At 42.3% G+C, this 15,441-nt stretch overlaps 1 protein-coding gene across 1 annotated transcript in view; it reads right to left on the bottom strand.

The window, feature by feature from the left end:
• Window positions 1-6,653: 6,653 nt before the first annotated feature.
• Sp1 (Sp1 transcription factor) overlaps window positions 6,654-15,441 on the bottom strand; it is a 31,369-nt gene continuing 22,581 nt past the window's right edge. The window contains exons 5-6 of the mRNA XM_090326426.1: window positions 13,576-13,775; window positions 6,654-12,085 (exon numbers count right to left, since the gene is read on the bottom strand). Of these exons, the coding sequence (XP_090182552.1) occupies window positions 11,772-12,085; window positions 13,576-13,775 (514 nt within the window). The 3' untranslated portion in view covers window positions 6,654-11,771. The remainder of the gene's footprint in view (window positions 12,086-13,575; window positions 13,776-15,441) is intronic.

Raw genomic sequence — 15,441 nt, 5'->3', positions numbered from 1 at the left:
GCCTTAAGACCAGTATCAGAAAAACAAAAACCAAAACCAGCTCTGTGATAGAAAACTTGCTGAACATGTGCCTAACCCCTGGATTCTCCAGCTCTAACACCATAAACAAAACAATCACATTGATTACACACATATACATCACACACACACACACACACACACACACACACACATCCTAAAACATTATTGAGGATGTAACTTATTCTTGCTGGACCTGGGGCTTGAACACAGGGCCTGAGGCTCTATCCCAGTGGTCCTGAGGAACTGAACCCAGGACTTAATGAATTATAGGCAAGCACTCTATCACTAAGCCGCATTCCCAGTCCCAGGTTATAACTTTTTTTTTTTTTTTTTTTTTGCCAGTCCTGGGGCCAGAACTTAGAGCCTGGGCACTGTCCTTGGGCTTTCTCAAAGTTAACACTCTAGTACTTGAGCCACAGCACCACTTCTGGCGTTTTCTGTATATGTGATACCGAGGAATCGGGTCTCGTGCATGCTAGACAAGTGTTGTACCACTAGACTACATACCTAGACCCAGGATATAACTTTTTATTGAGCACCTATTATGTGATAAGGCACAGCCTATGAACTTTGCAACCATTTAACATTCCCATTGAGATGTTCATTTTATTGTTGATATTATTTCTTGTCTCCATTTCATAGGTAAGAAAATTCAAGCTAGGTAAATTATCCAAGATCAATCTGCTAGGAAAAAGACAGCTGGATCCAGAACCTAGTTAAGTCTGACTCCAAAGCCCAGGCTCTGATCTACGGATCAAACAATGCTGCCTGAAAAAAAATGTAAAATTAAACAACAACAACAAAAAAACCTACCTCCATGGAATATTTAAATATCTGAACTTCAATTGTTGAGAAAATCCGCAGCATTGCCAGGAGGTCACTTACAGTTCAAACTGTCACCACCAGAGGTCGGCAGACATAGGAGAAACTTCATTTGTAGCAAGAGGGCCCAAAAGACTTCCTTAACACATACCTTCAGTATGTATAAGGTACAAGACTAAAAAAATGTAAAGAGAGGATAAGGGTATGTATAGAGGGCATGGAGACAGAAGGCCTATGGATTGTGTTGCAATAAAGTGGAAGCCCAGCTCCTTCAGAGTTTTCTAAGTAAAACAACAGTTACAGGCAATCATTTCCACACTTGTGAGAACTTGTTCCCCAAAGAATTAGTGTCAATCCAGGTGCTGGTAGATTATGCCTGTAATACTAGCTACTCAGAAGGCTGAGGTCTGAGAATCACAGCTCAAACCTAAGGTGGGCAGGAAAGTCTCTGAGACTCTTATCTCCAGTTAACCACTAGAAAACCGAAGTGTGGGTATAGCTCAAAGTGGCAGAACACTAGCTTTGAGCAAAAGAGCTTGGGGACAGCACCTAGGCCCACGACTGACAAAAAAAAAAGTCAGAGGGGACTGGTTCCCTGCTTTCCTAGCTTTTTGTCTCCCCTAGAAATGTTGTCTCAGAAGGATCTGGCTTAGACCAAGAATGAGGATTTCAGTACTGACTCTGATGCTGGGTTGTTTCTACTGGTGAAGTCTGAATGAAAAGAGGTGAGAGCAAAAGCTAGAATGTTGTGCTTAGTTCCTCATACCTTCCCTCACTAACTCCCAGATCAGATAAATTGGGGGAGGGAAGCAGTTAAAGATCAAAAAGCTTCTTTTGTCTGGAATATTTCAAGAGACTGTCTCCTGCAGACTAGGAACCGGGGTAAGGATAAGGCAAAAAGGCTGTCTTCTCAGCAAAAGCCTTTGGTAATTACTAAGACAGAAACATTCCAGCCAAGTTGATGGATTACTCAATCTAGACAGGTTTAGAATTGCCTGTTACTTGTTCTAGATAGTTAGGGTTAGAACTTAGATGGTAATAGAAAGGGTAATAGAAATAGAGTTTAAGGGTTAGGAAGGTCCTAAAGAAGGACTATAGTAAAGGAATAACAGCTACCTGGATTCCACATATACAATGAGTTTCAGTAGGATTGCCTGCTTCTAGTCAGTAGTAGCTCAGTAATTTAGATCCCAGTCTACAAAAGGTTATTTCAGCCAGGCATCAGTGGTTCACACTTGTAATCCTAGCTACGCAGGAGACTAAGGTCTGAGGATCATGGCTTGAGGCCAGCCCAGGCAGAAAAATCTGAGAAACTATAATCTCCACTTAATAAGCAAAAAATCAGAAGTAGGAAAGGGTTGCATTGTCCAAAACAGAAATACATTCTTAGCCGGACACTAATGGCTCATATCTGTACTTCTAGCTGCTCAGGAGGCTGAGATATGAAGATATGAGTTTGAAGCCAGCAAGGGTAGAACAAGTCCCTCTGTGACTCTTATGTCCAATTAACTACTCAAAAACCAAAGGTGTGGCTCAAGTGGTAGACTGCCAGCCTTGAGCACAAAGAGGTTCAGGGATAGCGCTTAGGCCTGAGTTCAAGTCCAGAACTGACCAAAATAAAAACAAAAATTAAAGGCTAGGAATGTGGCTGAGTAGTAGGGTGCTTGCCTAGCATGCATGAACCCTGGTTCAATTCCTCAGTACCACATAAACAGAAAAAGCCAGAAGTGGCACTGTGGCTCAAGCAGTAGAGGGCTAGAGCACTAGCCTTGAGCACAGATATACTCAGGGAAACAGCCCAAGTCCTTAGGACTGGCAAAATAAAATTTAAAAAAAGCCAAGAAATATACTATGTATGTGTGTATATATGTGTGTGTGTGTGTGTGTGTGTGTGTGTGTGTGTGTGTGTGTCTCGGTCATGGAGCTTGAACTTTGGGCCTGCGTGTTGTCCCAGAGCTTGTCAGCTCAAGGATATGGTCCTACGCCTTGAGCCTCAGCACTACTTCCCATTTTCTAGTGGTTAATTGGAGATGAGTCTCTCCAACTTTAGTGCTCAGACCGGCCTTGAACTGTCACCTCAGATTTCAACCTCCTGAGTGGCTCGAATTACAGACGTGAGCCACCGTCCCCAGCCAAAGGTATATACTTTTGTGTGTATGTGGGGTGGGGTGGGGGGAGTCATGGGGCTTGAACCTGGCCTGGGCACTGTCCCTGAGCTCTTAAGCTCAAGGCTACCACCCTACCACTGAGCCAAGCCTTGCTTTCCATTTTTCTTTTTTCTTTTTTTCTTTTTGCCAGTCCTGGGCTTGAGCTCAGGGCCTGAGCACTATCCTTGGACTTTCTCAAGGTTAGAGCTCTACCATTTGAGCCACAGCACCACTTCCGGCTTTTTTCTATGTATGTGGTACCAAGGAATCGAACCCGGGTCTTCGTGCATGCTAGGCAGACACTTTAACCACTAGGCCAAACTCCCGGCCCATCGCTTTCCATTTTTCTAGAGGTTAACTGTAGATAAGAATCTCTGCACCAAGACATGAGAAAGGGTATCAATGTGAAGTAATGCACCCTCTATCTGGTGAATATAATGTAACCCTTCTATTAATTACAATAAAAATTATATGGAAAAAAAAGAATCTCTGCTCATTTTGTTCCCCAGACTGTCTTTGAACCTTGATCCTCAGGTCTCAGTCTCCTGAGTAGCTAGGATTACAGGCATGAACCACCACACCCAGACTAGGTTTATATACTTTTTACCTGACTTATGTAACTGTAGTTCCTCTGTATGTATCAGCTTTATAGTAACAATAAAAAAATTAAAGCCAGAAGTATAACTGTGGCTCAAGTGGTAGACCTTTAGCCTTAAGCAAAAAGCTAAAAACTTGGCCGAGAGTTTGGCCTAGTGGTGGAGTGCTTGTCTAGCATGCACAAAGACTCAGGTTTGATTCCTTGGTACCACATACATAGAAAAAAGCCAGAAGTGGTGCTGAGGCTCAAGTGGTAGAGCTCTAGCCTTGAGAAAGCCCACGGACAGTGCCCAGGCCCTGAGCTCAAAAAAAAAGCTAAAAAGTAGTGAATTCAAACCTCATGACCCGAAAATACACACAAATAGCTGTAGATACTACCAAGTGAAGCTTATTTCCTACTAATCTGATGTTGGATTTACTTATTCACTTCCAATGAGGAAATGTAACTTTCAAGTAGACCAATCTGGAAAATACTAACTTAACCAAATGATATAGTATATGAGAAAAAGGATACTTCATCTCCATGGTATTCTCTCAAAAATCACATGAATTGCAGGGTGTGGAAGGCTCAAGATTGTAATCCTAGCTATTCAGGAGGTTGAGATATGAGGAAAGTTAGTGAAACTTTTTTTTTTTTTTTTTGCCAGTCCTGGGGCTTGTACTCAGGGCCTAAGCACTGTCCTTGGACTTTCTCAAGGCTAATGCTCTGCCACTTGAGCCACAGCACCACTTCCAGCTTTTTTCTATGTATGTGGTACTGAGGAATTGAACCTGAGTCTTCATATATGTTAGGTAAGCACTCTACCACTACGCCAAACTCCTGGCCCCAACTTCATGGAACTCATGTCCAATTAACCACCAGAAAACCAGAAGCGGCACTATAGCACATAGTGGTAGAGCACAAGTCTTCAGTGAAAAAGCTCAGGGACAGAGCCCAAGCCCTGAGTTCAAGCCTCATGACTGACAAAAATAAAAAATAAATAAAAAATAAAAAAATGGGGAGCCAGGCCTGTTAATCATAGTTACTCAGGAGCCTAAGATCTGAGAATTGTGGTTCTGGAAGTGGTGTTGTGGCTCCAGGGGTAGAGCAGTAGCCTTGAGCTGAAGAGCTCAGGGACAATGCCCAGCCCCAGAGTTCAAGCCCCAGGACCAATTGAAAAAAGGAAAAAGGTGTTTTGTTTTTTCTTCCCAGTCCTGGTGCTTTAAGGGCCTGGGCGCTCTCCTTGAGTTTTCTCAAAGCTAGTGCTCTACTACTTGAGACACAGTATCACTTCTAGCTTTTTCTGTGCATGATACCAAGAAATTGAATCCTGGAATTTATGCCTTCTAGGTGAGCACTCTACCACCAGGACACACCTCTGGTCCCAAAACAAAATCTCCTTTTGCTGTCTCTGTAGATCTAAAAGAAAAAAAAAATTCACAACTAAAACCTTATTTTAGAAATGTTGGGGTCAGGCCAGGCGAGGTGGCTCATGCCTATAATCCTAGCTAGTCAGGAGGCTGAGATCTGAGGATCAAGGTTCAAAGCCAGACTGGGCACAAAAAGACCTGAGACTCTTATCTCCAATTAACCTCTAGAAAAGGGAAGTGGGGCTTGGCTCATAGGCATGGTGGTAGCCTTGAGTTGAAGAGTTCAGGGACAGCACCCAGGCCGAGTTGAAGACCTATGACATACCAAAAAAAAAATGTTGGGGTCAGGCCAAGAGCGGTGGCTCACACTTGTAATCCTAGCTACTCAAGAGGCTGAGATCTGAAGATCAAGGTTCAAAGCCAGTGCAGGCACAAAAGGACCTGAGACTCTTATCTCCAATTAACTTCTAGAAAACGGGAAGTGGAGCTTGGCTCAAGGGTAGGGCAATAGGCTTGAGTTGAAGAGCTCAGGGACAGCACCCAGGCCAGGGACAGTCCCCGGGCCTAGTTCAAGCCCAATGACTTACCCCCCCACCCCCAAAAAAATGTTGAGGACTGGGAGTGTGACCTACTAGTAGAGTGCTTACCTAGCATGCACAAATCCCTGGATTTGACTCCTTGGTACCATATACACAGAAAAGCTGGGAGTTGTGCTGTGGCTTAAGTGGCAGAGTGCTAGCCTTGAACAAAATGTATCCAAGGTCAGTGCCCAGGCCCTGAGTTCAAGCCCAGGAAAGGGGAAAAAAAATGTTGAAGCCATAAAGGGTAGGGTGATAGCCTTGAGCTGAAGAGCTCAGGGACAGTGCCCAGGTCTAGAGTTCAAGCCCCGCCCCATGACCCACAAAAAACGAAACAAAAAAGCCAGGTACTGGTGGCTCTCATCTGTAAGTCTAGCTACTCAGGAGGCTGAGATCTGAGGACTGTGATCCAAAGACAGCCTAGGTAGGACAATGAACCTCCAGAACAGCAGAAGTGACACTCTGATCCAAAATGGTAAGAGTGCTAGCTTTGAGTGAAAAAGCTCAGGGACAGTCCCCAGGCCCTGAGTTCAAGCCCCACAACAAAAATTAACTAGGGACAAGTATTTACCTGTAACCCTAGCACTCAGGATTGAGTTCAACACCAGCATGGGTTACAGTTAAGACACTGTCTCTTAATACAGGAAATGGCTGGAGTTGCCTCTATTTCTCCTGTTTCTTTTGGGAGTGTTGGGGGATAAAATCCAGAGCCTTGTATGTACTAGGGAAGTGATTCTACCATTGAGCTACACTCTAGCCTTTAATCCTTCACATATTTCCATAGTCCTGACACACTCATCATGAAATTTTACTTGGACTATAACGTAGGATAACTACACTGATCTATCTATCTATCTATCTATCTATCTATCTATATATATGAGCACAACACTGTATGACTGTAAATCTTGGTTGGGTTCAGTATATGATGTTATAAATCAATCATACACACCCCTTTCCCAACCCTCTCAATACACCAGAGACTGCATTTTATTAAAAAAAACTTTTTAATTGGTTTACAAAGGAGCTACAGACTACATTGAAACTAATCTTTGTACAAAAGGCAGAGAGAGAGAGAGAGCGAGAGAGAGAGAGAGAGAGCGAGAGAGAGAGAGAGAGAGAGAGAGAGAGAAGAGAGAGAGAGAGAGAGAAAGAGAGCGAGAGAGAGCACGCCCCCCCCCCAAATACCCAGACACAAAAGGAAGGAGACAAGAAAGGAAGATACAAAAGGAGCAGGAATAAACTGAAAGGCAAGAGATTAGCATCTTACACACACACAGAGGACAAACAGAGCAAGATGAGATAGCATCTAAAAAGCATTTACCCATACAGCCCTGGTGATAACTAGATTGGAATCAACAAGCATAGTAAGAGATTATTAAGAGGTGTAAAGGCAACAGTGGTATGGGGACTGGTTATTGCCAGTGTTAAGAAAGAGACTTGTTCTAGGCACCAGAGATTGGAGCACTACTCCTCAGAGTCCCATGAGGATGACTTAGGCAGAGAAAGCAAAGCCCTGGGGCAGCTGCCATTGGCATGTGTAGAATGGGTCTCTTAGGTCCAGCTCAGCATATTTTCTTTGTGTTCTACACTCGAGATAAGGGTTATGGGATATCACTGGGAAGAAAAGGATGATCAGAAATATTAAGAGCTGCCTTTATCCCCATTGTTTAAGAGGAGTTACTAGAATAGCTGAGTAGATGGGGGTCCCTACCCCTGTAAGAAGGCACAGTTGTGATTCCTGAAGGCAATACCCTTTGATACCCAGAGGACATACCAAATTTTCATTACTTACAAACCTAGCCTAATCCTGTTTGTTGGGCCCTTTCTTGGATACTGAGCTGGGGCTTAGGAAAGTTGAAGGACAGATCACTGCCCTATTCTCTTAACCAAGACAAGAAGGTTGGACTGGTTGATAATGAGGAAGGGGAGAACAGGAAGAAAAAAAAAATCCATTTCTCTATTGTGTTGTAGGGAAATCTTTTTGGGCTTGGGCAAGTCAGAGTGCAAAAGAACTTAGGGGAGGAATGAAGCCAAGGACTCCTCTTCTTTTCCTTTTCCAGTCTTCAGTCTAAGGCAAGTGAGCCAAGTCTGGAAGAGGGAGTAGGAATTTAAGCTTAAGGCTGCTTAATGTCTTCTTGGGGGATGGTATTTAAGGAAGGCAGACAAAGAAAAGAAACAGGTCAACCTCAAAGCTGGTCTCTTATCCTCCTAGCAGAGGTCTGTAGCCCCGGAAAAGAGCCAAGAAAGGCACCAGAGAGAACAGTCTCCCAAACTAAAGTAATAACCTGCCCATATTTTATCAGCAGTTTTCAAAAGCAATGTTTTCCGGGGTTGGAAAAGTGCCATATCCTCCTCTTTCCCCAAAGCTACTGCTACCACCTTTCATCCTCCTACAAGTTACTGGCTCTTTTCTAAGGGAAGATTAAACTACGAGATTTCATGTGTCTCCTCCCAACCTGAGGCTACCCAGCTTTTGTCTAGAGGGAAGGAGAGCTAGGCAAAGAGGCCTGTACTCTGAGTCAGCTAATTGTCCCCATTTCCTTGGTACCTGATCTACAAAAGACCTTCTAATCGGATCCCTAGGTCCAAAGGGCATAAGGGTACTTACAACTGAATGAAAACTTTAATCGTGTAGCACCAGAAATCCCACAAAGCTTAACAGGGGCCTGATTAGCACCCCCCCCCAAAACCCTTAAAAAGTATATACATTTATTGCGTCCTAGCAAAGATCTGCAGCTTCCAGTATTCTTACAATGTGAAGGTATTAACAATACAAAATATATTCTGAAAGTCAAATACCTGCAGTCATAGTGCTTTCTCAGATTTGTTAAAAAAATACAATGCTTAGTTCCCTATATAGGAATATACAAAAGCAAAAATATATATATATATGTATATAGTAGAAATAAACCAGCCATAGTAATTTACAGCCTTTGTCTCTAACCCTCCACAATCATAATCTTCACCCTATATTTCAATCTATACTTTTTGGGATCAAAAGTTTATTCTAAAGCCAGGCTAAGAAATATCCATTAAATTGCATTCTGTATAGCACCCACAGATTGCCAGCTAAGGGATCCCTGAAAAGAAGATGGTGTGGGTTGTTATTTCTCTGGGTAAAAAGTGAGATAGTTAAATAATATGTAAATGAATGTGAATGGGAAACCTGAAAGGACAAGGGAATGAAGAATATTGCCATGTTTCTAATCATTCTCCACCCTGTAAAGTTTGGTCATTAAAAAAAAATTAAACACTCATGAAGAAATTTCAGTCAATATACACATCTAATACATTAATTCCAGGGAAATAAAGTTCAGGGAAAGAAGATTTTCAGTAATGAGCTCCTGAGTCAAGAAATGTCACCAATTAAGTCCCTATAGAAAAGACAAAGGGGCCTACAGCTGCTGGAAGAAAAAAGCAAGAGCTGCTTCCATTTTAGCAGCCAAACAAGATATTGCATTTGGAGCATCCTTGCTGAAAAGGAAATAAAGTGAAAAGAAGAGGGTGTAAATTCACTTATGATAATGTTAATTAAAACAGAGGGTGTGAGGGTAAATCAGCAACTTTTCACCCAAGAGAAGCACCGCCAAATAGCTACCTAAAAAGCTTATCATTTTCAGCTTTATCTAGCTAAACATCTAATAATTTCATACTGGAGAAGATTCTATTCTTTGAAAAGCACTTGCAAAATACTGCATACTCTAGTGAGTTATCCAGCCCCCTTTTCCAAAAGATGCCAAAGTACATGATTACAGACATAAAACCAGAGTCTGAGTTCTGCCATTCAGTGAGAAGAGAGGCTTTGAGTGGGGAATAAAGGGTGTGATGGTCGCCAGGTATAGATGACATTTACTTCAGTATTAATAACGTTATCTGGGGAAAGTTCTTTACAATAGTTTCCAAGTGTTGATAACAGAATTAAGTCTACAGAGAAAGGATCAAATGGAATAAACTATTGTTTATAGTACTAACAGCTATTATATTTCAGGTTAACAATACAAATTCCCAAAGCTAATGTAGATGGATTTTATATAAAATGTATAGAATCACAGCATCATCTATTTGTAGTCAAGATAAAAAAGACGTAAGAACAAGGACTCTGCTATAGATCTGGTTGTTGGTTCCATGTTCAAGCATAAAAATAGTTTCTTTTTTACAAAGTGCAATAGAATATATCCCCCTCTCATAATTGCGACTGATTTAGGATAAGCAGAGAAAAGACCTCAGGGGCATACCCAAGTTTCTAAAGATACGTTTCTAGGTAATGGGCCTGAAAGGCATTTTGATCTGAATTTGATTTATTTTCCAACAATTTCAAATATAATTTCTCATCTGTATGTAGATATATACAGGCATGAACATACATTCACACACACATTCATACACAAATACTTCACTTTTTCTATCAGATCAGGGTAATTTTTTTTTTATTGCAGGTCTCTTAATATGGACTAACAGAAAACCTATCCCCAACCTAGCAGATTACACACATACACACAGCCATTTCCATACTTCCTCACAGTGAAAATCTCTCTGATAAGATAGCACAAGGTCAAGAGAGACAATGCTTTAATGGCTGGTCCTTGAGGACAATTCTGGTTGAGTTTAAATCTCAGTGCCAAATGCACTGAGTTCCCTGCCGCTATAATTTCTAGATCAGTATCTTCTGGAATCAGGCCATGGAGAAAGCAGGATGATTTCTCCTAATCTTTCTGATCAACCAGTGGTAAGACAAGATTTCTTTTTGTTCTGGGCTATCATTCCCATGATCCTGTGCTTCGTTTTCCTTTAGGATCTATCCAAGTATGTAAAAGGAAGAGCTAAGGGGGAAAAAAAAAATCACCTGAACCATTGTCTTGCCACTGGCATATGCCCTTAAGTTCAGCAGAATGGAAACCTGGACCAAATTTATTGAGAGAAACTCGTAAACATACTGGGAAAGAAACTACCAGAGATGTTCAAAAGAGGGAGTATACATTCTTTCAAAATGTCAACTCAGAAGCCCATATATCAAGGCTTTAGAGTTTCCTTGGAAAACACTGGTATTGAGTCCAAATGTTCTACAAATTCCTAAACCCAACCATCACATGTCACTTCCTCTTCTGAACACATCCCTTTCCTCGATGAAAAGTCTCTGCATATTACATGACCTTTTACTTTCTTTGATAGTTTATACAAACTAATCTCAGACTATTTCCTTCAAACAGACAGACTTTTATGCAATTCCACAGAAAAACTTCTGGTTCCTGATGCTTAAGAGGAGCTAATGGAGATTTGTTTTGTTTTGTTTTGACTCTCCAGCACAAAGAAGGTGCCTGCGTCAGTAGTAATTTGAACATTGAACACATCCTTCACAGCTACTCCAAGCATCAGACTGGGCTTCAGGGCATCAAGATTTCTGCTGCTAAAGCTAAGGCCTTTAAAAGATTGACAGAAGTGCCTAGTCCAGAGATCACTATCAAAACCAAAACATGAAGTGATCAGGTAAGAGAAGGGGAGACAGAAGGGGTTGAGTCAGGAAAGGAGTGCAAGAAGCTGATCCCCAAATAAAAAGACAAAATTAAGAAAGAAAACACATTATGTATGTATATATAAACTAAAAGCAGAGCATATGAATGCTCACTCTGGTGGGAAGCCAAGACAACATCTACAGAAAAGCTTGATGTGTCACAACAAGGCTCAGCCATAGGGAAATAAGGCAATATATATATATTTATATATATATATATATATATAAAAATGACCAAGGTATTTTGGTCACAGAATGGTCTCCTCCTCCCAGCCAACCCCTGTGAATGCATTTCTATATATCTTTATATCTTTATATATATATATATAATATAGAATCTGTTTTTGTTAAAAAGTATTTCAGTGATCATATATATTTATCAAGGCATGATGGCTTTAGGAAAGGGGGGAATCCATCATGGGAGAGCTGAGAAGGGGAAACGCAGGAAGGGGAGGCTGGGGTAAGAAGTATAAGAAGAAACTGGGATCAAACAAATGCTCATCAAAGGGTGGCACCAACAGAATTTTCAGTAATGTTTCCCACTTTCAAGGAGGCACTGATGATTTATGTGGGTACTAGGACCCCCATCTCTTCTCTTGTATCCCTCCCCCAATTCTTCCCACCATGCATTTTAATGCCTCATGGCTCTCTCCCACATGTCTTTTGGACCCATGCTATCTTGCATCCGGGTGATTGATGGGTATTGGCCCATGTGTCCCTGGCCCCGGACACAGATGTCTAATCTCAGAAGCCATTGCCACTGATATTAATAGACTGCAGATCCGCCACCTGCATAACGTTGATACCACTGTTGGCAAGACGGGCAATACCCTCTGGACAGATGGCCTCCATGGCTACCATGTTGGTGGTAATAAGGGCTGAAGGGGTGGCAGTGCCGCTGCCTTCTGAGCCTGCCCCACTGTCCAGGGGCAAAGTGCCCACACTCAGGGCTACACCTGGGCCTCCCTTCTTATTTTGATGAGTCTTGATATGCTTTGACAGGTGATCACTCCTCATGAAGCGCTTAGGACACTCAGGACAGGCAAATTTCTTCTCCCCTAAAAAAGGAAGATAAAAATGTTTAGAAGTTGACATATAAGAACTGGCTGCACCTAGACCAATTCATCATCTATCACCTTCAAACAACAACTATATAGAACATAAGGCCAGTCTTAGTGATAAGAACAAAAGCAATGGGGTTAGAGTGTAGCTCAGGTGACAGATTGGAAGCCAACCCGAAAAAAAGCATCGGATACCAAGATTGAGTAACAGTTTCAAAGACGCACGCACACACGCACAAAAAAAAACCCCGGCACAGTGTCTCACACCTGTAATCCTAGCTACTCAAGAGGTTGAGATCTGAGGACTATGATCCCAAGCCAGCCCGGGCACTAAAGTCCTTGAGACTCTTAGCCTCAATTAATCACGAGAAAACTGGAAGTGGTGCTGTGGCTCAAGGGATAGGGTGGTAGCCTTGAGCTGAAGAGTTTAGGGACAGCACCCAGGCCCAGAGTTCAAGTCCCGTGACCACCACCACCAACAACCATAAAATAGCCAGCCACCAGTGGCTCACGCCTGTAATCCTAACTATTCAGGAGGCTGAGATCTGAGGATCAGTTTAAAGCCAGCCCGGGCACTAAAGTCTGTGAGACTCTTATCTCCAATTAACTACCAGAAAAACAGAAGTGGTACTGAGGCTCGAGTGGTAGAACATTAAGTCTTGAGCTGAAGAGCTCAGGGACAGAGCCAAAGCCCCACAACAGACAGACAGACAGTAGATCAAAAGCATCTGGCAATTATCTTTGCCCTTTTGGTAGGAAACAAAACAAAAACAAAAAACAGATAAAAGATGACAAATATTGCTGGGCACAGTGGTTCACACCTATAATCATAGCTGCTCAGAAGGCTGAGATCTGAGGATCATGGTTCAAAGCCGGTCCGGGCACTAAAGAACGAGAGACTCTTATCTCCAATTAACCACTAGAAAACTGAAAGTGGTGCTGTGGCTCAAGGGGTAGGGCAGTAGCCTTGAGCTGAAGAGCTCAGGACAGCATCCAGGCTCAGAGTTCAAGCCGCATGATTGACCAAAAAAAAAAAAAAGATGACAAATATTTAGTAGAAAGGACAAATTAGCAGAAAAGCACAAAAACAAAGATTAAGAACAATCAGATTAGTATCCCTCTATTTTAAAACTTCATTAGGCCAGGAGTTTGGCCTACAGGTAGAGTACTTGCCTAGCATGCACAAAGAGCCAGGTTTGATTCCTCTGTATCTCATACATAGAAAACAGCCAGAAGTGGTAGAGCTCTAGCCTTGAGAATGTCCAAGCACAGTGCTTAGGCCCTGAGCTTAAGCCCAAGACAGACAAAAAAAATGAAACAAAAAACAAAACAAAACAAAACCTCAGTAAAGTTCCTTCCTTCAAAATTTCCAAATTCTATTTATGACCAAGATATTCATTCTCAAACATAAATCATTCCAAAATTTGTTATTTTACAAGCACATCTTCTCTATTTTATTCTGGCTTATGACCTAGACTCTAGATTACCTGTGTGTGTTCGTTTGTGTCTCTGTAGCTCATCTGAACGTGTAAAGCGTTTCCCACAGTATGACCAGGTACACATGAATGGCCTCTCTCCTGTATGCCAGCGCAAGTGTGCCCGTAGGTGTGAAGTCTTGCCATATACTTTGCCACAGCCTTGGATGTGACAAATGTGCTGTTTCTTTTTGCCAGGATCCCCAGAGCCCCTGAAAGTAAGGAAACATTTTTTTTTTTAATCACCATACTGGGACAGAAACTAATAAACTGCAAAGAATCAACAGCAATTACACTATCTACCCAAAACTAACACAAACTTTTCATTTGTTATTCATTTATTTTACTTATTTGGTGGGTCATGGGGCTTGAACTGGGCCTGGGCACTGGGCCTGGGCGCTGTCCCTGAGCTCTTCAGCCCAAGACTACAGCCCTACCCCTTGGCCTGGGCACTGTCCCTGTACTCTTCAGCTCAAGGCTACAGCCCTACCCTTGAGCCAAGCCCCACTTTCCATTTTCTAGAAGTTAATTGGAGATAAAAGTCTCAGGTCCTTTTGTGCCTGCTGGCTTTGAACCTTGATCCTCAGATCTCAGCCTCCTGAGTATCTAGGATTACAGAGGTGAGCCACCACACCTGCACCCAGCTTATTTTTACCTATTTTTGTGTAGGTCCTGGTCTTAAATTCAGAACCAAGGCACTGTCCTTGAGCTTTTGTGCTCAAGGCTAGTGCTTTACCACTTGAACCACAGCTTCTAGCATTTTGGTGATTAATTGGAGACAAGAGTCTCAAACTTTCCTGCCTGGGCTGTCTTCAAATTGTGATCCTCAGATTTTAGCCTTCTGAGTAGCTAGGATTACAGGAGCATACCTTTGACACCCATCTTACTCTTCTTAATAGTTACAGGCACTCTACTTCTTGAACTATATCTCAGGCTCCTATTTCACAAGAGAGTCTCACTTTATGCTTAGGCTTAGTTTTAATCTTCTTACATGTGCTTCTCTATTTCTGACCCCATTTGTGCCACTGTACCTAGCAAACACTGATGCCCTCAAACTGCCACCTCCCAAGTAGCTAGAATTACAGAAATGAGCCACTGTGACTGTAATTCTTAGTTGTATTTAAGTTGGAGGTTTTCTTTATACTGGCTATCTCTTCATCTCTTCAGCTCTCTCATTCCTTTTTTTTTTTTTTTTTTTTGGTAAGTTGTGAGGCTCAGACTCTGGGCCTGGGTGCTGTCCCTGAGCTCTCCAGCTCAAGGTTAACACCCTACCACTACCACTTGAGCCATAGGGCTACTTTTAGTTTTCTGGTGGTTAATTGGAGATAAGAGTCTCAACGTCTTTAGTGTCCTGACTGGGACTGGCTGACTTTGAACCACGATCCTTAGATCTCAGCCTCCTGAGTAGCTAGGATGACAGGTATGAGCCACACAGCTTCTTCCATTCTTTGTTTTTTTTGTTTGTTTGCCAGTCCTGGGCTTGAGGGCCTGAGCATTCTGCTTGGGCTTTCTGAAGGCTACAGCTCTACCACTTGAGTCTCAGCACCATTTCCCGCTTTATTTCTATGTAAGTGGTACTGAGAAATCAAACCCAGGTTTTCCTGCATGCTAGGCAAGTACTCTACCACTAGGCCAAACTCCTGGCCCCAAAATCCTTTGTTTGTTTTGTCTTTTCTATTTTTGGTACTGGGGATTGAATCCAGGACGTTGCGCTTGCTAGGCAAGCACTTTGCCACTAAGCTACATCCCAGCCCTTCTCCCATTCTTTAATCAACTTCAAAGGTTGTTGTTGTGTGTGCATGTGCGTATGCTGGGCCTAGACTATCTCTAAACTTCTTTTGTTCAAGCTAGCATTTTACCACTTGAGCCATAATGCCA

This window comes from Megascapheus bottae, chromosome 2, assembly GCF_031878675.1.
Source record: "Megascapheus bottae isolate mThoBot1 chromosome 2, mThoBot2.hap1, whole genome shotgun sequence".
NCBI lineage: Eukaryota > Metazoa > Chordata > Mammalia > Rodentia > Geomyidae > Megascapheus > Megascapheus bottae.
This window is presented reverse-complemented; position numbering and strand designations above follow the sequence as displayed.